Source organism: Chlamydotis macqueenii, chromosome Z, assembly GCF_036417535.1.
Source record: "Chlamydotis macqueenii isolate bChlMac1 chromosome Z, bChlMac1.mat, whole genome shotgun sequence".
Classification (NCBI taxonomy): Eukaryota; Metazoa; Chordata; class Aves; order Otidiformes; family Otididae; genus Chlamydotis; species Chlamydotis macqueenii.
The window spans coordinates 74,930,268-74,953,077 of record NC_141593.1 but is presented as its reverse complement, the minus strand read 5'-3'; the positions used below and the strand labels follow the sequence as shown (position 1 = coordinate 74,953,077).

Below are 22,810 nucleotides of genomic sequence, written 5' to 3'. Positions count from 1 at the left end.
CTGCCCTGCCTGGGTCAGGCAGCCGGGCACTGTGGCGCACGCTTGCCAGAAGCAGAGGTGAGCTGTGCGAGGAAACATCTGCCTGGGGTGTTCTGGAATGGGTGCTGGGGCTTGGGGAGCCAGGAAAGTGTCCTTGTTGAGGGAGAGAGGTCCATTTTGTCCTCCTCTATTTTCCCTGGGACATGGGATGTCCCACACAGTGACCATGGCCTCTCCCTATTTTGCAGAGTGTGAAAGCCTTTGGCAGCATCAGTGCCTGTGAGAAGGAGCAGCTCCTCATCCTCAGCTCTCCCCAACCCAGAGCAGAGCACAAACATGGCCATGGGGAGGGCATGGAGCTGCCCCATCTGCCACGACGCTCAAGATGGCGTTGCTCATGTGATGCCCTGTCAGCACCAGTTCTGTGTGGGCTGCATCCTGCGGTGGATAACAGAGAAAGCAGAGTGCCCCCTTTGCAGAAGACCAGTAGAGACTGTCAAGTTCTCTGTGCGGGGAGAAAATGACTACATACAGTATGTTTTCAGAATATGTGAAGAGTCCCAAGATGCCAGGAGCCAGGTAGGAACAGCTCCTGACAGCCTGGCCGAAAACAGCCCCCATCATGCTGCGGCATCACCTCCATCTTCTCAGCAGGGGATGCCGTCCTCGGCTGAGCAGGGGGCTGCGGGATCAGAAGCAGTGGGTGGGCTCCTGCCCGGGGTCTGGGCACGACTCTTCGAAAACACCAAATTCTCCTTGATCCCGTGCTGCCCTGGCTGCACCTCATGCTGCAGCAGATATTTGGGGCTCGCTGGTGGCAGGTAAGCAGTGTACAGTGCCTGATCGTGCACACACTCTGCATGTATGGCCTGAATGCGCAAGTCATGGTCCACACGCGGCGGGACAGCCTCCGGGAACATACAGAACAACTGGTCCACGGCCTCATCAACATCGTTGTGGAGCAGTGCAGTGAGGAGGCTGGGAGGCTGCTGCGCTCCAGTGCTGCTGAGGAGGAGCACAACAACCCTGTGGCCAGCTCCAGCTCCTTGAGCTCCATCTCCTTCAGCTCCAGTTCCAGCTCCTCCAGGTCCAGGCGGAGCAGTAGCAGCTCCAGCTCCTCGAGCTCCAGCTCCTCCAGCAGCCACAGGCGTACTGCCATCTATAGCCGCACCAACCCTTCCCGCAGCTCCGCAGTGTCCGATGTGCAGGAGGAAGACAGTCCTTTGGAGGCTGCAATCCACGGGGGTCCCGGCTGCCCCTCGCCTGAGCCCGTCTCTGCAGAGCAGGAGCAGCCCCAGCAGGAACCAGAGGAGACAGCGGCAGCAGGCCCCTCTGCCCAGGGCTGCAGCCACAGCCCTTCCACTCCCAGACGGAGCAGGGACCGCTCAACCGTCCGGACGCGGTGCCCCGCAAAGAGGAGGGCTGCCAGCCCCCAGGACTCTCCACAGCCCCGCAAGAGGCCACCCCGGAGGCGGCGCTAGCAGGGCTCCATCAACTCTTTATATAAAAATAGATAAATTCCTTTTTCTTTGAAACAGACTTTCTGTTTGCTGCATTATCCCCTGCTTTGTGGGGACAACCATGTACTGGAATGGGAGGAAGAAGACTCTTCTGTGCTGCGGTAGCTGCCCCTGCCCAGCAGGCACCTCCCAGTTGCGGGCAGTGGCGGGTCCCTGCTGCCGGCAGAGGGGCAAGGGAGACCAGGAGAAAAAACAGGGCCTGGGGAGGCGGGTGGCTCAGCAGGAGTTCAGCGCTGGAGCAGATCCCGTGTGGGGCAGGGACGAGGAGCTCCTGGGACCGTGGCTGCCAGGGGTGGCAAGGACTGTCGGCAAGCCTTGCATGGCCCGACCGAGCAGCTCTGCCGCTCGTGGTGGCCCACACGGCCCCAAAGCAGCTGTTGAGCTGTTCTCTGGCCTCCTGCTTGCAGCGGGTGTGCTGGATCCAGTGTTCTTGGCTCAGCGGAGGGTTTCTCTAGCCAGGCAGCTGGCAAAGGAGTGCAAGCGGGCTAAAGGCAAGGAAGCTGGCAGAGCCAGGTGAGCCTCCTGGAGGAGCGGTGTGGCTGGGGGCACGGGGGCTCACCGTGTGCTCGCTGTAGTGCAAGGGAGAAGTTTCCTGTGGCCAGGGTGCCCACGTTGATGGCAAAAGTCTGTGGAGATGTTGTCCTGCTGGAGACGTGGTAGTGCTGCCGGAAGCGGGGTGTAGCCTGCAAGCCCGGCACAGAGCAAGCAGCGCAGAGTGAGCTCCCACAAGCTCAGCCTACCGTGCCTCTTCCGATTCCTGCCAGTCATCCAGGGGAAGTGCCAGGAGGAGCCAAAGCAGCCCAGACCTCCAGCTGGGCCGCGGCTGGAGCTCCCTGCGTGTGTTCGACAGCCCTCAGGAACGCTACGCCCTAGGGATTTGGCAGGCCGGTGTCCCGTTGTGGGCTCTGGGCCGGGGCAGAAGAGGCAGCAGGAGGTGCCTGGCGTCCCAGCCCTCCTGCCCTGCCCAAGCCCCAGCAGAACCACGCGGGGTGCGTGGGGTGTGCCTGGCCTCCGGGGAAGGAGTTGCCTGCGCACGGAGAGGGAAGAGAAACGGCTGTGGCTGCAGATGGCATCCAAGCGCTGGGAGGTGGAAGCAGAATTGTGGCACCCATATCAGGCCCAAACAAGTCACTTTCTTATTGTGTAGTCATCACTTTTTGCAACATTAGCTGAGTTTACAAAAGGATGATGCATCATTCCCTGGTGAGAAGAATTTACAGTGTTACATGCTTATCCACAGCAGACAGAGTAGATAAATATAGCATGTGAAACACCGCAGCTCTCAACTTGTACCTTCCCCTTCGTAGCAGTACTTTTGCACTACATGCAAGGCATTGATTTTCTGCCGCTTTCTCCCACTTGCTTTTTGTTCTGTCTTTCGGTATGAAGATTCGACCCAGCTTTTCCCTTTTCCCTTTCTACCATATGCTCTTTGTATTCCAGGCTGCTGCTGCTTCACGGCACTTGTCCCAGCTTCCCAGCATTTACCCTTATATTGCACTTCTTTTTGGGTAGCCACTTGTGAGGAGGGTTTGAGCTCTGAATGACGCATAGGTTGAATACTAGCAGCCCTTCAGAGCACAGAGCATTTGTGCAGCTCAGCACTCGATGAAATATCTATGGCCTGCTTTTGACAGGCTCTGAGCAAACAACAGGCACCTCTGACTGCTTCCGCCCGGGGTTTATGAAGCTTGATACAGCCAGAGAAGAAATTGGACACCTTTCTGCCTTTCTAATGTTCCTGTATTGACATCACAGCTTCTTCCAGCAAAGTCCGTGGCTCCACCAGCAGTGCTGAGGCCAACAGAAAGAGTCACTGACAGAGGGACATCCCTTTTCCATGGGCAAAAGAAGAGCAATGAGATGCTTTGCGGATGAGCCTAGGTGAAAAGCAGATTTCCTCCCTTTAAGCTCTTCCTAACTGAGAAGGGCACATCCTTGTTGCATCAGCTCCACGTGCAGTGCCTCTGCCAACCTCCTGGGGAGCTGGGACTCACGCACCCACTGGGGGAACAGCACTTTGGTCCAAACATCCCGACAAGCAGGCCTGAGTGAAACCAGCCCTGCTGTGCAATCCTCAAGAACTGTGCCAGGCCACACCTTTTCAGGAACCAAGGAGTCTAGGCCACATCTTATGAGGGGCTAGGAGTACCAGCCTGAGCTGGGACTAGGCACAACTGTGACTGCTACGGCTGCACTCCTGCACATTCATCAAAGCAGGGTTTGACCCATCAAGTCAATCCCTTTATGTTACAGGTATCTGTAGCCCACTCCAAGCACACGGAGATCTCCTGTACGGCAGCGGCCCGCACAGCGGTGATCTCCCCTTGAGCAGGGATGGCCCTCAAGGTCACCCCTTGAGGCAGAGAGACCCTTTACCCAGTACCTTCTATCTATAATGAGGTACAGAGACATTCTGCATTAGGCCTTGAAGTATATTTTATGCTAGTGACATACATTTATTTAGATCCAGCTATAGCTTAAGTCTTAGAAGTGTACTAGCTAGTAATATTTGACTGCCGTCTAATAATTGTTTAAATTCCTGTTTAACTCAGCATTTAAAACTCCAATGACTGTCAAACCACTGTTTAATAAGCATTCAATTATTGCTTTGTCACCATTCAATTACCATTTGATTATCATTAATCAATTAATTCTCATCGGCTCATTATTTAATCACTAATGAAGGCCCTTTCAGTTAACCCCAAAACAATGACTTCTCTGACTTTTCTCCACATAGTTCAAGTACAGCTCAACAGTACGTAGCAGCTGCCTGTTGGATACCTGGAGTACCAGGGGCACTTAGTGAACAATCCAGACCGAATGGAATTGTTACGTTTGTGAGCAGCAGGCCTCAAGGACATCACTGAAGCCGCTTGTGAGAAAGTACTGAAGCTGCCTGCAAGAAAGTACTGAAGCCACCTGTGAGAAAATAATGAGGCCGCCTGTGAGAAAGTAATGAAGCTTCCTGTGAGAAAGTAAACGAAGCAGCCTTGAGAAGAAGGAAAACAGCTGGCATAGGTGACTGGGGGCTGAACGTGAAGCAGGGTGCAGGTGGAGAGAGCCGTGCGCGTGAACAAAGAGACTTAACGAATCGTATTTTAGCTAGGAGCGCGTGCATGATATAGTTAGCCAATTAGTAGAGAGCTTGCGCATGATAGGGAACTAGAAGGGCTATATTAACCGGGATGTATCAACAATAAATTGGCATTTGCTTGATCATATTGGTCGTCAGCAGTGTCCGTGACTTCGGCGTCAGCAGCTGCCCAGTTTGTTTAGCACATAACACAGGACAGCAGGAGGAGACAGGTATAGCTCCACACCCTAAACGGTGCAGATGGTTTGTAAATCTGGAAATTTACTTCATTCAAATGTCTCAGTGCTGTAATTGTAAGTATGTCCTTATCCTTTTAGATACATTATCAGGATGGGTAGAGGGCTATCCTTGTAAATATGCAGACAAAACATCTGTTGCAAAAAATGTTGCTGAGCAGAACTAATTCCTTAATTTGGGGTTCCCCTAACGCTAAATAACAATAGGAGAACCCCTTTTACAAGATGAGTGATGAACAAAATTTGTGCAGCCCTACAAATAGAACGAAAGTATCAGTGGGACTGCAGAAAATAAGAACTCCAATTTGAAAACCAGCTTAGCAAAGATTTAGTCAGAGACTGGCGTGAAATGGCTGAATGCATTATCTCTGGCATTGATCTATGCAAGAAGCATTGGGAATAAAAAACATGGAGTGTCATCTCATGAGGTTTTAACAGCCAGACCCGTGCGATCCCCTCCCACGGCAACTGTAACTCCATGAAAGGAAGAGAAGTTTCCATTGCTGATGAAATAAGAAATACTGCAGCAGTGTCTTGTAGAAACTGTGCCACAGGAGCCCTCTCAAGCCCCCTTTTGTCAGCAGAGCTGGTGCTGGGGGAAGAACCCAACACAGGGCAAAGGTGCAGGTCAACTGATGTGCATAACCAGTTGCAGAGAGTTGTGGAGTTCCAGCCCAGCTGTTCCTCTGCACCGCGGGGATGTGGCACTGAACTGCTGCGTCCCAGGGAGGCGGGATGAGTGGAGAACTTTACCCTTTGCAAAGCAGGCAGAGACTAAACTGGTGAGTGCCATGGAAATGCAGAAGATGAAGACAATGCAGAGGATTTTCTTTTTTCCCTGGAAAGTTGCTGACATGGACTCTGCCAGACTTGGTACTTTGCACGGGATCAGGGTAAGATGACAGAAGGGATGCGGATGAAGGGGAGCTTGGGAGGAGTCTGGAGAAAGCTGCTGCCAAAGCAAGGTCAGCCCAGGGATCAGCCCAGGTGCCGACTGGCTTTGTCCAGCTGCAGCTTGAAACCCCCAAGCACAGAGATGGCCAAAACCTCTCTGGCCACCCGCCCCCCTGCCAGACTGTCCTGATGGGGGAAAAGTGATCTGCAGCCCTTGATGTCAAGCGCCAGTTCCCTAGTTGTGCCTGATGCTGTGTGCCTGTGGGGGCAGATGGCCCACAGTGATGTCACCGTCTGGTGGAACGTGAAATCTTTGAGTGGTGGATGGTGACATCACTGAGCGATGGAACGTGACCTCACGCCCCTCAAGGCTTAAATTCGGGCGCGGGCAGAGCCTGGCCCAGTCTGGCTCAAGCCTGTACTCCTGCCGAGCGTGTGTGCGAGGTCTGGAGGGTAGAGCGAGTCTTTTCCTGGTTTTGGGTGGTACTTCGGGGGTTGTCTTGGGCAGCTCTCGGTGCCCATCCCAGAGCCATTCCCTGTGTTCCTATCTGGCCCTGCCTGGTTCAGGCAGCCGGGCACTGCGGTGCACGCTTGCAGCAGTAGAGGTGAGCTGTGCAGGGAAACATCCCCGTAGGGTGACCTGGGGCGGTTGCTGGGGGTTTGGGGAGCCAGGGAAGTGCCCCTCATGAGGGACCTGGGCACATTGTCGTCCCCCACCCTCCCTGGGACATGGCTCCTCATCCTCAGCTCTCCCCAACGCAGCGCAGAGCACAGCATGGCCACGGAGACAGAGTGGAGCTGCCCCATCTGCCACGACGCTCAAGATGGCGTTGCTCATGTGATGCCCTGTCAGCACCAGATTTGTGTGGGCTGCATACTGCGGTGGATAACGGAGAAAGTAGAGTGCCCCCTTTGCAGAAGACCAGTAGAGTCTGTCAAGTTCTCTGTGCGGGGAGAAAATGACTGCATACAGTATTTCTTCAGAACGTCTGAAGAGTCCCGAGATGCCAGCAGCCAGGCAGGAGCAGCTCCCGACAGCCTGGCCGAAAACAGCCCCCATCATGCTGCGGCGTCACCTCCATCTTCTCAGCAGGGGATGCCGTCCTCGGCTGAGCAGGGGGCTGCGGGATCAGAAGCAGTGGGTGGGCTCCTGCCCGAGGTCTGGGCACGACTCTTCCGAAGACACCAAAGGAGTTTCAGCTCCTCCGATGAGGAGGCTCCCACCTGCAGCTCCAGCAGCTCTTCTGGCAGCCCCATAGTGTCCACTGTGGAGGAGGAAAATGGTCCTTTGGAGGCTGCAGTCCACGGGGGTCCCAGCTGCCCCTCATCTGGGCCCGTCTCTGCAGAGCAGGAGCAACCCCAGGAGGAACCAGGGGAGGCAGCAGCAGCAGGACCCTCTGCCCAGGGCCGCAACCGGAGCACTTCTGCTCCCAGACGGAGCAGGGACAGCTCAACCACGCGGGCCCGGCGCGCCCCAAAGAGGAGGGCTGCCAGCCCCCAGGACTCTCCACAGCCCCGCAAGAGGCCACCTCGGAGGCGGCGCTAGCAGGCCTCCATCAACTCTTTAAAAAAACAAATAAATCCCTCTTTCCTTGAAACACTTTCTGTTTGCTGCTGTACCCCCTTCTCCCAGTGCCTTTCTGTGACCCCCATGCCCCACCTCTGTCTTTCCGGATCCTGCGACTACACCAATTTAAAAATGAGACGGTCCACTCGGGACTTGTGATGGCTCTTTTAGTGTGACCTCAAAGTGCAAAATTACGGCGAACACGCCAACAGGGTTAGTTTCAATCAAACAGCACAAACTTTATTCTTGTGCCTGTAAAGCGGCATGCGATAGGCGAAAGGGAGTGAAAAGGAAAAGTAAAGATAGGAAAAAAGTTATAATAGCTACCACTGCGCGTCCAAGGCATCCCCATGGCCCCAGATCCAGTACCGGCGTACTGCCGGTCGTCACGATCGATGTTGATGTTGATCCTTGGTGGGGAAAGCTCTCAGGGGCCTCGTTGTTCGGGGTCGACCTTTTTTTCCAAGTAGCAAACCCTGCTCCTCCTTTACTTTGGGTATCTCCACCTGTTCTGGGCCCTTAGAAGTGTGTTTTTTGTACATTGTAATGAGCAAAGTTCAGTTAACGGGCACTTTCTCACCGTGGTTTTTGAGCCAGCAGTTGTGATTCATCCTCCTCGATAGCAGGTGCACGGTTATCTTTGCCGTCTTGACAACAGGGATGAGCTGTGGCACGTCGGCGCCACTCTGGCCGCCATCTCCAGCATGTTGTACATTTTGTTAGGCCAGAGTGGGCCTTGTCCATAGCAATCACATTCCGTCCCCAGAAAAACAACTGCGTCTCAGGCAGAGCACTCGCAGCAACTCACGTCAAGTTGTGAGCCTAACTTTTAGGCCACACCAAATCCATCGTGCAGCTGGAAGTCCTGGTTGAGACAACACTGATCTTCTGATGAGCCTTACAATGCTGTGTGCCTGTGGGGGCAGATGGCCCACAGTGATGTCACCGTCTGGTGGAACGTGAACTCTTTGAGCGGTGGATGGTGATGTCACTGAGCGCTGGAACGTGACCTCACGCCCCTCAAGGCTTAAATTCGGGCGTGGGCAGAGCCTGTCCCAGTCGGGCTCAGGCCTGTACTCCTGCCGAGCGTGTGTGCGAGGTCTGGAGGGTAGAGCGAGTCTTTTCCTGGTTTTGGGTGGTACTTCGGGGGTTGTCTTCGGCAGCTCTCGGTGCCCATCCCAGAGCCATTCCCTGGGTTCTTATCCGGCCCTGCCTGGGTCAGGCAGCCGGGCACTGTGGCGCACGCTTGCCAGAAGCAGAGGTGAGCTGTGCGAGGAAACATCTGCCTGGGGTGTTCTGGAATGGGTGCTGGGGCTTGGGGAGCCAGGGAACTGTCCTTGTTGAGGGAGAGAGGTCCATTTTGTCCTCCTCTATTTTCCCTGGGACATGGGATGTCCCACACAGTGACCATGGCCTCTCCCTATTTTGCAGAGTGTTAAAGCCTTTGGCAGCATCAGTGCCTGTGAGAAGGAGCAGCTCCTCATCCTCAGCTCTCCCCAACCCAGCGCAGAGCACAAACATGGCCATGGGGAGGGCATGGAGCTGCCCCATCTGCCACGACGCTCAAGATGGCGTTGCTCATGTGATGCCCTGTCAGCACCAGTTCTGTGTGGGCTGCATCCTGCAGTGTATAACAGAGAAAGCAGAGTGCCCCCTTTGCAGAAGACCAATAGAGACTGTCAAGTTTTCTGTGCGGGGAGAAAATGACTACATACAGTATGTTTTCAGAATATGTGAAGAGTCCCAAGATGCCAGGAGCCAGGTAGGAACAGCTCCTGACAGCCTGGCCGAAAACAGCCCCCATCATGCTGCGGCATCACCTCGATCTTCTCAGCAGGGGATGCCGTCCTCGGCTGAGCAGGGGGCTGTGGGATCAGAAGCAGTGGGTGGGCTCCTGCCCGGGGTCTGGGCACGACTCTTCGAAAACACCAAATTCTCCTTGATCCCGTGCTGCCCTGGCTGCACCTCATGCTGCAGCAGATATTTGGGGCTCGCTGGTGGCAGGTAAACAATGTACAGTGCCTGATCGTGCACACACTCTGCATGTATGGCCTGAATGCGCAAGTCATGGTCCACACGCGGCGGGACAGCCTCCGGGAACATACAGAAGAACTGGTCCACGGCCTCATCAACATCGTTGTGGAGCAGTGCAGTGAGGAGGCTGGGAGGCTGCTGCGGTCCAGTGCTGCTGAGGAGGAGGACAACAACCCTGTGGCCAGCTCCAGCTCCTTGAGCTCCAGGAGCAGCACCTCAAGCTCCAGGAGCACAAGCTCCTTCAGCTCCAACTCCAGCAGGTCCAGCTCTACCAGCTCCAGCTCTAGCAGCTCCAGTTTCAGCTCCTCCGATGAGGAGGCTCCCACCTGCAGCTCCAGCAGCTCTTCTGGCAGCCCCATAGTGTCCACTGTGGAGGAGGAAAATGGTCCTTTGGAGGCTGCAGTCCACGGGGGTCCCAGCTGCCCCTCATCTGGGCCCGTCTCTGCAGAGCAGGAGCAACCCCAGGAGGAACCAGGGGAGGCAGCAGCAGCAGGACCCTCTGCCCAGGGCCGCAACCGGAGCACTTCTGCTCCCAGACGGAGCAGGGACAGCTCAACCACGCGGGCCCGGCGCGCCCCAAAGAGGAGGGCTGCCAGCCCCCAGGACTCTCCACAGCCCCGCAAGAGGCCACCTCGGAGGCGGCGCTAGCAGGCCTCCATCAACTCTTTAAAAAAACAAATAAATCCCTCTTTCCTTGAAACACTTTCTGTTTGCTGCTGTACCCCCTTCTCCCAGTGCCTTTCTGTGACCCCCATGCCCCACCTCTGTCTTTCCGGATCCTGCGACTACACCAATTTAAAAATGAGACGGTCCACTCGGGACTCGTGATGGCTCTTTTAGTGTGACCTCAAAGTGCAAAATTACGGCGAACACGCCAACAGGGTTAGTTTCAATCAAACAGCACAAACTTTATTCTTGTGCCTGTAAAGCGGCATGCGATAGGCGAAAGGGAGTGAAAAGGAAAAGTAAAGATAGGAAAAAAGTTATAATAGCTACCACTGCGCGTCCAAGGCATCCCCATGGCCCCAGATCCAGGCAGCGTACTGCCGGTCGTCACGATCGATGTTGATGTTGATCCTTGGTGGGGAAAGCTCTCAGGGGCCTCGTTGTTCGGGGTCGACCTTTTTTTCCAAGTAGCAAACCCTGCTCCTCCTTTACTTTGGGTATCTCCACCTGTTCTGGGCCCTTAGAAGTGTGTTTTTTGTACATTGTAATGAGCAAAGTTCAGTTAACGGGCACTTTCTCACCGTGGTTTTTGAGCCAGCAGTTGTGATTCATCCTCCTCGATAGCAGGTGCACGGTTATCTTTGCCGTCTTGACAACAGGGATGAGCTGTGGCACGTCGGCGCCACTCTGGCCGCCATCTCCAGCATGTTGTACATTTTGTTGTTAGGCCAGAGTGGGCCTTGTCCATAGCAATCACATTCCGTCCCCAGAAAAACAACTGCGTCTCAGGCAGAGCACTCGCAGCAACTCACGTCAAGTTGTGAGCCTAACTTTTAGGCCACACCAAATCCATCGTGCAGCTGGAAGTCCTGGTTGAGACAACACTGATCTTCTGATGAGCCTTACAATGCTGTGTGCCTGTGGGGGCAGATGGCCCACAGTGATGTCACCGTCTGGTGGAACGTGAACTCTTTGAGCGGTGGATGGTGATGTCACTGAGCGCTGGAACGTGACCTCACGCCCCTCAAGGCTTAAATTCGGGCGTGGGCAGAGCCTGTCCCAGTCGGTCTCAGGCCTGTACTCCTGCCGAGCGTGTGTGCGAGGTCTGGAGGGTAGAGCGAGTCTTTTCCTGGTTTTGGGTGGTACTTCGGGGGTTGTCTTCGGCAGCTCTCGGTGCCCATCCCAGAGCCATTCCCTGGGTTCTTATCCGGCCCTGCCTGGGTCAGGCAGCCGGGCACTGTGGCGCACGCTTGCCAGAAGCAGAGGTGAGCTGTGCGAGGAAACATCTGCCTGGGGTGTTCTGGAATGGGTGCTGGGGCTTGGGGAGCCAGGGAACTGTCCTTGTTGAGGGAGAGAGGTCCATTTTGTCCTCCTCTATTTTCCCTGGGACATGGGATGTCCCACACAGTGACCATGGCCTCTCCCTATTTTGCAGAGTGTTAAAGCCTTTGGCAGCATCAGTGCCTGTGAGAAGGAGCAGCTCCTCATCCTCAGCTCTCCCCAACCCAGCGCAGAGCACAAACATGGCCATGGGGAGGGCATGGAGCTGCCCCATCTGCCACGACGCTCAAGATGGCGTTGCTCATGTGATGCCCTGTCAGCACCAGTTCTGTGTGGGCTGCATCCTGCAGTGTATAACAGAGAAAGCAGAGTGCCCCCTTTGCAGAAGACCAATAGAGACTGTCAAGTTTTCTGTGCGGGGAGAAAATGACTACATACAGTATGTTTTCAGAATATGTGAAGAGTCCCAAGATGCCAGGAGCCAGGTAGGAACAGCTCCTGACAGCCTGGCCGAAAACAGCCCCCATCATGCTGCGGCATCACCTCCATCTTCTCAGCAGGGGATGCCGTCCTCGGCTGAGCAGGGGGCTGTGGGATCAGAAGCAGTGGGTGGGCTCCTGCCCGGGGTCTGGGCACGACTCTTCGAAAACACCAAATTCTCCTTGATCCCGTGCTGCCCTGGCTGCACCTCATGCTGCAGCAGATATTTGGGGCTCGCTGGTGGCAGGTAAACAATGTACAGTGCCTGATCGTGCACACACTCTGCATGTATGGCCTGAATGCGCAAGTCATGGTCCACACGCGGCGGGACAGCCTCCGGGAACATACAGAACAACTGGTCCACGGCCTCATCAACATCGTTGTGGAGCAGTGCAGTGAGGAGGCTGGGAGGCTGCTGCGGTCCAGTGCTGCTGAGGAGGAGGACAACAACCCTGTGGCTAGCTCCAGCTCCTTGAGCTCCATCTCCTTCAGCTCCAGTTCCAGCTCCTCCAGGTCCAGGCGGAGCAGTAGCAGCTCCAGCTCCTCGAGCTCCAGCTCCTCCAGCAGTCACAGGCGTACTGCCATCTATAGCCGCACCAACCCTTCCCGCAGCTCCGCAGTGTCCGATGTGCAGGAGGAAGACAGTCCTTTGGAAGCTGCAATCCACGGGGGTCCCGGCTGCCCCTCGCCTGAGCCCGTCTCTGCAGAGCAGGAGCAGCCCCAGCAGGAACCAGAGGAGACAGCGGCAGCAGGCCCCTCTGCCCAGGGCTGCAGCCACAGCCCTTCCACTCCCAGGCGGAGCAGGGACCGCTCAACCGTCCGGACGCGGCGCCCCGCAAAGAGGAGGGCTGCCAGCCCCCAGGACTCTCCACAGCCCCGCAAGAGGCCACCCCGGAGGCGGCGCTAGCAGGGCTCCATCAACTCTTTATATAAAAATAGATAAATTCCTTTTTCTTTGAAACAGACTTTCTGTTTGCTGCATTATCCCCTGCTTTGTGGGGACAACCATGTACTGGAATGGGAGGAAGTAGACTCTTCTGTGCTGCGGTAGCTGCCCCTGCCCAGCAGGCACCTCCCAGTTGCGGGCAGTGGTGGGTCCCTGCTGCCGGCAGAGGGGCAAGGGAGACCAGGAGAAAAAACAGGGCCTGGGGAGGCGGGTGGCTCAGCAGGAGTTCAGCGCTGGAGCAGATCCCGTGTGGGGCAGGGACGAGGAGCTCCTGGGACCGTGGCTCCCAGGGGTGGCAAGGACTGTCGGCAAGCCTTGCATGGCCCGACCGAGCAGCTCTGCCGCTCGTGGTGGCCCACACGGCCCCAAAGCAGCTGTTGAGCTGTTCTCTGGCCTCCTGCTTGCAGCGGGTGTGCTGGATCCAGTGTTCTTGGCTCAGCGGAGGGTTTCTCTAGCCAGGCAGCTGGCAAAAGAGTGCAAGCGGGCTAAAGGCAAGGAAGCTGGCAGAGCCAGGTGAGCCTCCTGGAGGAGCGGTGTGGCTGGGGGCACGGGGGCTCACCGTGTGCTCGCTGTAGTGCAAGGGAGAAGTTTCCTGTGGCCAGGGTGCCCACGTTGATGGCAAAAGTCTGTGGAGATGTTGTCCTGCTGGAGACGTGGTAGTGCTGCCGGAAGCGGGGTGTAGCCTGCAAGCCCGGCACAGAGCAAGCAGCGCAGAGTGAGCTCCCACAAGCTCAGCCTACCGTGCCTCTTCCGATTCCTGCCAGTCATCCAGGGGAAGTGCCAGGAGGAGCCAAAGCAGCCCAGACCTCCAGCTGGGCCGCGGCTGGAGCTCCCTGCGTGTGTTCGACAGCCCTCAGGAACGCTACGCCCTAGGGATTTGGCAGGCCGGTGTCCCGTTGTGGGCTCTGGGCCGGGGCAGAAGAGGCAGCAGGAGGTGCCTGGCGTCCCAGCCCTCCTGCCCTGCCCAAGCCCCAGCAGAACCACGCGGGGTGCGTGGGGTGTGCCTGGCCTCCGGGGAAGGAGTTGCCTGCGCACGGAGAGGGAAGAGAAACGGCTGTGGCTGCAGATGGCATCCAAGCGCTGGGAGGTGGAAGCAGAATTGTGGCACCCATATCAGGCCCAAACAAGTCACTTTCTTATTGTGTAGTCATCACTTTTTGCAACATTAGCTGAGTTTACAAAAGGATGATGCATCATTCCCTGGTGAGAAGAATTTACAGTGTTACATGCTTATCCACAGCAGACAGAGTAGATAAATATAGCATGTGAAACACCGCAGCTCTCAACTTGTACCTTCCCCTTCGTAGCAGTACTTTTGCACTACATGCAAGGCATTGATTTTCTGCCGCTTTCTCCCACTTGCTTTTTGTTCTATCTTTCGGTATGAAGATTCGACCCAGCTTTTCCCTTTTCCCTTTCTACCATATGCTCTTTGTATTCCAGGCTGCTGCTGCTTCACAGCACTTGTCCCAGCTTCCCAGCATTTACCCTTATATTGCACTTCTTTTTGGGTAGCCACTTGTGAGGAGGGTTTGAGCTCTGAATGACGCATAGGTTGAATACTAGCAGCCCTTCAGAGCACAGAGCATTTGTGCAGCTCAGCACTCGATGAAATATCTATGGCCTGCTTTTGACAGGCTCTGAGCAAACAACAGGCACCTCTGACTGCTTCCGCCCGGGGTTTATGAAGCTTGATACAGCCAGAGAAGAAATTGGACACCTTTCTGCCTTTCTAATGTTCCTGTATTGACATCACAGCTTCTTCCAGCAAAGTCCGTGGCTCCACCAGCAGTGCTGAGGCCAACAGAAAGAGTCACTGACAGAGGGACATCCCTTTTCCATGGGCAAAAGAAGAGCAATGAGATGCTTTGCGGATGAGCCTAGGTGAAAAGCAGATTTCCTCCCTTTAAGCTCTTCCTAACTGAGAAGGGCACATCCTTGTTGCATCAGCTCCACGTGCAGTGCCTCTGCCAACCTCCTGGGGAGCTGGGACTCACGCACCCACTGGGGGAACAGCACTTTGGTCCAAACATCCCGACAAGCAGGCCTGAGTGAAACCAGCCCTGCTGTGCAATCCTCAAGAACTGTGCCAGGCCACACCTTTTCAGGAACCAAGGAGTCTAGGCCACATCTTATGAGGGGCTAGGAGTACCAGCCTGAGCTGGGACTAGGCACAACTGTGACTGCTACGGCTGCACTCCTGCACATTCATCAAAGCAGGGTTTGACCCATCAAGTCAATCCCTTTATGTTACAGGTATCTGTAGCCCACTCCAAGCACACGGAGATCTCCTGTACGGCAGCAGCCCGCACAGCGGTGATCTCCCCTTGAGCAGGGATGGCCCTCAAGGTCACCCCTTGAGGCAGAGAGACCCTTTACCCAGTACCTTCTATCTATAATGAGGTACAGAGACATTCTGCATTAGGCCTTGAAGTATATTTTATGCTAGTGACATACATTTATTTAGATCCAGCTATAGCTTAAGTCTTAGAAGTGTACTAGCTAGTAATATTTGACTGCCGTCTAATAATTGTTTAAATTCCTGTTTAACTCAGCATTTAAAACTCCAATGACTGTCAAACCACTGTTTAATAAGCATTCAATTATTGCTTTGTCACCATTCAATTACCATTTGATTATCATTAATCAATTAATTCTCATCGGCTCATTATTTAATCACTAATGAAGGCCCTTTCAGTTAACCCCAAAACAATGACTTCTCTGACTTTTCTCCACATAGTTCAAGTACAGCTCAACAGTACGTAGCAGCTGCCTGTTGGATACCTGGAGTACCAGGGGCACTTAGTGAACAATCCAGACCGAATGGAATTGTTATGTTTGTGAGCAGCAGGCCTCAAGGACATCACTGAAGCCGCTTGTGAGAAAGTACTGAAGCTGCCTGCAAGAAAGTACTGAAGCCACCTGTGAGAAAATAATGAGGCCGCCTGTGAGAAAGTAATGAAGCTTCCTGTGAGAAAGTAAACGAAGCAGCCTTGAGAAGAAGGAAAACAGCTGGCATACGTGACTGGGGGCTGAACGTGAAGCAGGGTGCAGGTGGAGAGAGCCGTGCGCGTGAACAAAGAGACTTAACGAATCGTATTTTAGCTAGGAGCGCGTGCATGATATAGTTAGCCAATTAGTAGAGAGCTTGCGCATGATAGGGAACTAGAAGGGCTATATTAACCGGGATGTATCAACAATAAATTGGCATTTGCTTGATCATATTGGTCGTCAGCAGTGTCCGTGACTTCGGCGTCAGCAGCTGCCCAGTTTGTTTAGCACATAACACAGGACAGCAGGAGGAGACAGGTATAGCTCCACACCCTAAACGGTGCAGATGGTTTGTAAATCTGGAAATTTACTTCATTCAAATGTCTCAGTGCTGTAATTGTAAGTATGTCCTTATCCTTTTAGATACATTATCAGGATGGGTAGAGGGCTATCCTTGTAAATATGCAGACAAAACATCTGTTGCAAAAAATGTTGCTGAGCAGAACTAATTCCTTAATTTGGGGTTCCCCTAACGCTAAATAACAATAGGAGAACCCCTTTTACAAGATGAGTGATGAACAAAATTTGTGCAGCCCTACAAATAGAACGAAAGTATCAGTGGGACTGCAGAAAATAAGAACTCCAATTTGAAAACCAGCTTAGCAAAGATTTAGTCAGAGACTGGCGTGAAATGGCTGAATGCATTATCTCTGGCATTGATCTATGCAAGAAGCATTGGGAATAAAAAACATGGAGTGTCATCTCATGAGGTTTTAACAGCCAGACCCGTGCGATCCCCTCCCACGGCAACTGTAACTCCATGAAAGGAAGAGAAGTTTCCATTGCTGATGAAATAAGAAATACTGCAGCAGTGTCTTGTAGAAACTGTGCCACAGGAGCCCTCTCAAGCCCCCTTTTGTCAGCAGAGCTGGTGCTGGGGGAAGAACCCAACACAGGGCAAAGGTGCAGGTCAACTGATGTGCATAACCAGTTGCAGAGAGTTGTGGAGTTCCAGCCCAGCTGTTCCTCTGCACCGCGGGGATGTGGCACTGAACTGCTGCGTCCCAGGGAGGCGGGATGAGTGGAGAACTTTACCCTTTGCAAAGCAGGCAGAGACTAAACTGGTGAGTGCCATGGAAATGCAGAAGATGAAGACAATGCAGAGGATTTTCTTTTTTCCCTGGAAAGTTGCTGACATGGACTCTGCCAGACTTGGTACTTTGCACGGGATCAGGGTAAGATGACAGAAGGGATGCGGATGAAGGGGAGCTTGGGAGGAGTCTGGAGAAAGCTGCTGCCAAAGCAAGGTCAGCCCAGGGATCAGCCCAGGTGCCGACTGGCTTTGTCCAGCTGCAGCTTGAAACCCCCAAGCACAGAGATGGCCAAAACCTCTCTGGCCACCCGCCCCCCTGCCAGACTGTCCTGATGGGGGAAAAGTGATCTGCAGCCCTTGATGTCAAGCGCCAGTTCCCTAGTTGTGCCTGATGCTGTGTGCCTGTGGGGGCAGATGGCCCACAGTGATGTCACCGTCTGGTGGAACGTGAAATCTTTGAGTGGTGGATGGTGACATCACTGAGCGATGGAACGTGACCTCACGCCCCTCAAGGCTTAAATTCGGGCGTGGGCAGAGCCTGGCCCAGTCTGGCTCAAGCCTGTACTCCTGCCGAGCGTGTGTGCGAGGTCTGGAGGGTAGAGCGAGTCTTTTCCTGGTTTTGGGTGGTACTTCGGGGGTTGTCTTGGGCAGCTCTCGGTGCCCATCCCAGAGCCATTCCCTGTGTTCCTATCTGGCCCTGCCTGGTTCAGGCAGCCGGGCACTGCGGTGCACGCTTGCAGCAGTAGAGGTGAGCTGTGCAGGGAAACATCCCCGTAGGGTGACCTGGGGCGGTTGCTGGGGGTTTGGGGAGCCAGGGAAGTGCCCCTCATGAGGGACCTGGGCACATTGTCGTCCCCCACCCTCCCTGGGACATGGCTCCTCATCCTCAGCTCTCCCCAACGCAGCGCAGAGCACAGCATGGCCACGGAGACAGAGTGGAGCTGCCCCATCTGCCACGACGCTCAAGATGGCGTTGCTCATGTGATGCCCTGTCAGCACCAGATTTGTGTGGGCTGCATACTGCGGTGGATAACGGAGAAAGTAGAGTGCCCCCTTTGCAGAAGACCAGTAGAGTCTGTCAAGTTCTCTGTGCGGGGAGAAAATGACTGCATACAGTATTTCTTCAGAACGTCTGAAGAGTCCCGAGATGCCAGCAGCCAGGCAGGAGCAGCTCCCGACAGCCTGGCCGAAAACAGCCCCCATCATGCTGCGGCGTCACCTCCATCTTCTCAGCAGGGGATGCCGTCCTCGGCTGAGCAGGGGGCTGCGGGATCAGAAGCAGTGGGTGGGCTCCTGCCCGAGGTCTGGGCACGACTCTTCCGAAGACACCAAATTCTCCTTGATCCCGTGCTGCCCTGGCTGCACCTCATGCTGCAGCAGATATTTGGGGCTCGCTGGTGGCAGGTAAACAGTGTACAGTGCCTGATCGTGCACACACTCTGCATGTATGGCCTGAATGCGCAAGTCATGGTCCACACGCTGCGGGACACCCTCCGGGAACATACAGAACAACTGGTCCACGGCCTCATCAACATCGTTGTGGAGCAGTGCAGTGAGGAGGCTGGGAGGCTGCTGCGGTCCAGTGCTGCTGAGGAGGAGGACAACAACCCTGTGGCCAGCTCCAGCTCCTTGAGCTCCAGGAGCAGCACCTCAAGCTCCAGGAGCACAAGCTCCTTCAGCTCCAACTCCAGCAGGTCCAGCTCTACCAGCTCCAGCTCTAGCAGCTCCAGTTTCAGCTCCTCCGATGAGGAGGCTCCCACCTGCAGCTCCAGCAGCTCTTCTGGCAGCCCCATAGTGTCCACTGTGGAGGAGGAAAATGGTCCTTTGGAGGCTGCAGTCCACGGGGGTCCCAGCTGCCCCTCATCTGGGCCCGTCTCTGCAGAGCAGGAGCAACCCCAGGAGGAACCAGGGGAGGCAGCAGCAGCAGGACCCTCTGCCCAGGGCCGCAACCGGAGCACTTCTGCTCCCAGACGGAGCAGGGACAGCTCAACCACGCGGGCCCGGCGCGCCCCAAAGAGGAGGGCTGCCAGCCCCCAGGACTCTCCACAGCCCCGCAAGAGGCCACCTCGGAGGCGGCGCTAGCAGGCCTCCATCAACTCTTTAAAAAAACAAATAAATCCCTCTTTCCTTGAAACACTTTCTGTTTGCTGCTGTACCCCCTTCTCCCAGTGCCTTTCTGTGACCCCCATGCCCCACCTCTGTCTTTCCGGATCCTGCGACTACACCAATTTAAAAATGAGACGGTCCACTCGGGACTCGTGATGGCTCTTTTAGTGTGACCTCAAAGTGCAAAATTACGGCGAACACGCCAACAGGGTTAGTTTCAATCAAACAGCACAAACTTTATTCTTGTGCCTGTAAAGCGGCATGCGATAGGCGAAAGGGAGTGAAAAGGAAAAGTAAAGATAGGAAAAAAGTTATAATAGCTACCACTGCGCGTCCAAGGCATCCCCATGGCCCCAGATCCAGGCAGCGTACTGTGGCTGCAGATGGCATCCAAGTGCTGGGAGGTGGAAGCAGAATTGTGGCAACCTCACTGCTTAAATTCGGGCGCGGGCAGAGCCTGGCCCAGTCTGACTCAAGCCTGTACTCCTGCCGAGCGTGTGTGCGAGGTCTGGAGGGTAGAGCGAGTCTTTTCCTGGTTTTGGGTGGTACTTCGGGGGTTGTCTTCGGCAGCTCTCGGTGCCCATCCCAGAGCCATTCCCGTGTTCTTATCCGGCCCTGCCTGGTTCAGGCAGCCGGGCACTGCGGCACACGCTTGCAGCAGTAGAGGTGAGCTGTGCAGGGAAACATCTGCCTAGGGTGGTCTGGAAAGGGTGCTGGGGTTTGGGGAGCCAGGGAAGTGTCCTTGTTGAGGGACAGGTGCATTTTGTCCTCCCCTATCCTACCTGGGACATGGGATGTCTCAGACAGTGACCATGGCCTCTCCCTATTTTGCAGCGTGTTAAAGCCTTTGGGAGAGTCAGTGCCTGTGAGAAGGAGCAGCTGCTCAGCTGAACTCTCCCCAACCCAGCGCAGAGCACAAACACGGCCATGGGGAGGGAGTGGAGCTGCCCCATCTGCCACGACGCTCGACATGGCGTTGCTCATGTGGTGCCCTGTCAGCACCAGATTTGTGTGGGCTGCATCCTGCGGTGGATAAGGGGGAGCTCGGAATGCCCTATTTGTGGAAGACCAATAGAGATCATCAGGTTTTCTGTGCGGGGAGAAGATGACTACCTACGGTGCGTCATCAGAAGCCGTGAAGAGTCACAAGACGCCAGCGGCCAGGCAGGAAGAGCCCCTGACAGCCTGGCCCAAAACAGCCCCCATGACCCTGCAGCATCCCCTCCTTATCCGGAGTGGGTACACTCTTCGGCTGGGCAGGGGGCTGCAGGGTCAGAGGCAGTGGGTGGGCTCCAGCCCGAGGTCTGGGCAGGACTCTTCCAGAGACAACAAAGTCTTCTTGATCCCGTGCTGCCCTCGCTGCGTGCTGTACTGAGGCTGATCTTAGGGGCTCGGTGGTGGCACGTAAACAGTATAGAGAGCCTGATCCTGCATGTCCTGTGCATGTATGGTCCGAATGAGCAAGTCATGCTCGACATACTGCAGGACTGCCTCGGGGGATTTACGGAACCACTGGTTCGTGACCTCTTCAATGTCATTGTGGAGCGGTGCAGTGAAGAGGCTGGGAGGCTGATTCGCTGCAACACTGCTGGGGAGGAGGACAACAGCCCTGCAGCCAGCACCTGCTCCACTAGCGCAAGCATCTCCAGCTCCAACTCCAGCAGCTCCAGCTCCACCAACGCCGGTGGGGAGACTCCCATCTCCAGCTGCTCTTCCTGCAGCCCCGCAGTGTCCAACGTGGAGGAGGAAGATGGTCCTTCGGAGGCTGTAGACCACAGGGGTCCTGGCTGCCCCTCACCTGCGCCCATTTCTGCAGAGCAGGAGCAACCCCAGGTGGAACCAGGGGAGGCAGCAGCAGCAGGCCCCTCTGCCCAGGGCTGCAACCGGAGAACTTCTGCTCCCAGACGGGGCAGGGACAGATCAACCATGCGGGCCCGGCGCCCCGCAAAGAGGAGGGCTGCCAGCCCCCAGGACTCTCCACAGCCCCGCAAGAGGCCACCCCGGAGGCGGCGCTAGCTGCATCAAATCGTTTTCAAAAAAAAAGAAATAAATCCCTCTTTCCTTGAAACAGACTTTCTGGGTGCTACTTTACCCCCTTCTCCCAGTGCCTTTCTGTGACCCCCATGCCCCACCTCTGGCCTAGGCCCCCAGAGCCCGGCTTGGAGGGGTTTGTGGACCAACGGCCCTGGGACCCTGCTCCTGCCATCCAGTCCGGGCAGCCCACATGACTGGAAGAGCAGTGTCCCTTCTAGGGCACGCAGGCTCCAGAGCACAGCTTCTCTGCGTCCAACAGCGCTTTGTAGGGATAACCATGTACTGGAATGTGAGGGAAAACACTCTTCCGCACTGGAGTAGTTGCCTCTTCCCAGTGGACAGCTCCCAGTTTTTGGAGACAGAAACTCTTTCCCTGATGGCCCTTGCGGGCTGGGAGGCGGCTCCAGTTACCGGGCTGGACGCAGGCGCCCCGTCCCATGCACGTGGGTGGGTACCTCCACACTGGCTGTGGGAGTACAGGGTCCCTCTCCACGGGGAAGCTAAGGAAACCTGCCTGCTTTGCCAAAACGTGCTGCTCAAACAGCACCGCTGCTCTGAGCCAGCCCTCCCATCACCCAGACACCACACGGAAAACATCCGCACGAAGGGCAAAGTTCAGGCTCGTGTCGTGAGGAGCTCCAGGTTACCTGCAGACAGGTACTGGGCCTGCTGGGGTTCAGGTACCAGTGTTTCAGTTCTCCTGTCTCCAGGACACTGTAATACTAGAGTGTTGGCCTAGAATACCTAGAAGCAGTAGAGAGAGGTGCTGTTTAGGAGTGACAGACGGAATCTCTTGTGCTGTTCTAACAGTATCTCACGGCTGGACAGAGTTCACGGCAAGGCTTTCAGTGAAAACATTCTTGTGTAGGACTGACCCACTGTGGGGCACATGCATGAGAGACACCCCTATTTGCAGCTCGTGACTGAGCAAACAAAGAGTGCAAAGTTAAAGCAGTGAGGTACTGATCATGTCAGTGAAATGCAAGGGAGTGAGAAGCAAATGTCCTCTGCAAATAATGGGATGGAGGTAAAAAGCCCCTGCGAAGGCCAGGTCCCCAGTGAGCAGTTGTGGTAGTCACAGCCAGTGCCCTTGATTCACCCTGTGGGACAGAAAATGTGTCTGTATCTTCTCCGAGGAGTTAGAAATGTTAGAGAGAAGCTGCAACACAAGAAGATTTGGAGGAGTGGCTCTGCTATGGCCACATCCAGAAAGGGGCAGAACAGGTGGCTTCCCAGCTCTAGCGAGGGATTCTGTTCTGACGAGAACAACATCCCTCCATGTAGAATGAAGTGTTAGGAAGGAAGGTGTGAGGCTTTTGTGAGGCTTGCCAAAAGGAAAAAAAAACGAAAAGGCAGAATATGTGAAGAAGCAGAAGCGAGAGGTAGAGAGGGGGAGGCGAGAGCCTTTTGGGCCTTGTGGCCCTCAGCCTCTGGCCTCCCGCTGGGCCCGACTGGGCCCGGCCGAGAGATGGGAGGAGAGGAGCTGTGAAGGGAACCGGAGAGGCGTCTGCCTGAGCCCATTGTGAAGGATTTCTTGTGAGAGCAGCGGCTGCAGGCGCCGAGGGGAGCGAAGCAGGAGGGGGAGCAGCAATGGTGCTGCGGGCAGAGATTCCCCTGCAGCCCGTGGTGCAGCCCCTGGTGAGGCCGGCTGTGCCCCTGCAGCCCACGGAGGCCCCCGCAGGAGCAGAGGGCCCGCGCTGGGGCAGCCTGTTGCGGAGGGACTGCACCCTGTGGAAAAAGGGTCCACGCTGGGGCAGTTGGTGAAGGACTGTACCCGTGGGAGGGACTGGAGCAGGGGAGGAATGTGAGGAGTTCTTCCCCTGCGGAGGAAGGAGCAGTGGAAAGCGACATGTGATGAACTGCCCATAACCCCCATTCCCTATTCC

General features: G+C 55.4%; 2 protein-coding genes across 2 annotated transcripts; both read left to right on the top strand.

Moving 5' to 3' along the window:
* Positions 1-315: 315 nt before the first annotated feature.
* LOC147596431 (E3 ubiquitin-protein ligase Topors-like) lies at positions 316-1,460 on the top strand. Its single transcript, XM_086771399.1, is given in 2 exon segments — positions 316-718; positions 721-1,460. Coding segments are annotated over 2 exon segments (1,143 nt in total).
* A 16,242-nt stretch (positions 1,461-17,702) lies between these two features.
* Positions 17,703-18,866, top strand: LOC147596430 (E3 ubiquitin-protein ligase Topors-like). Its single transcript, XM_086771398.1, has one exon. It carries the CDS (start codon positions 17,703-17,705, stop codon positions 18,864-18,866), a length of 1,164 nt encoding a protein of 387 aa, XP_086627524.1.
* Positions 18,867-22,810: the final 3,944 nt, after the last annotated feature.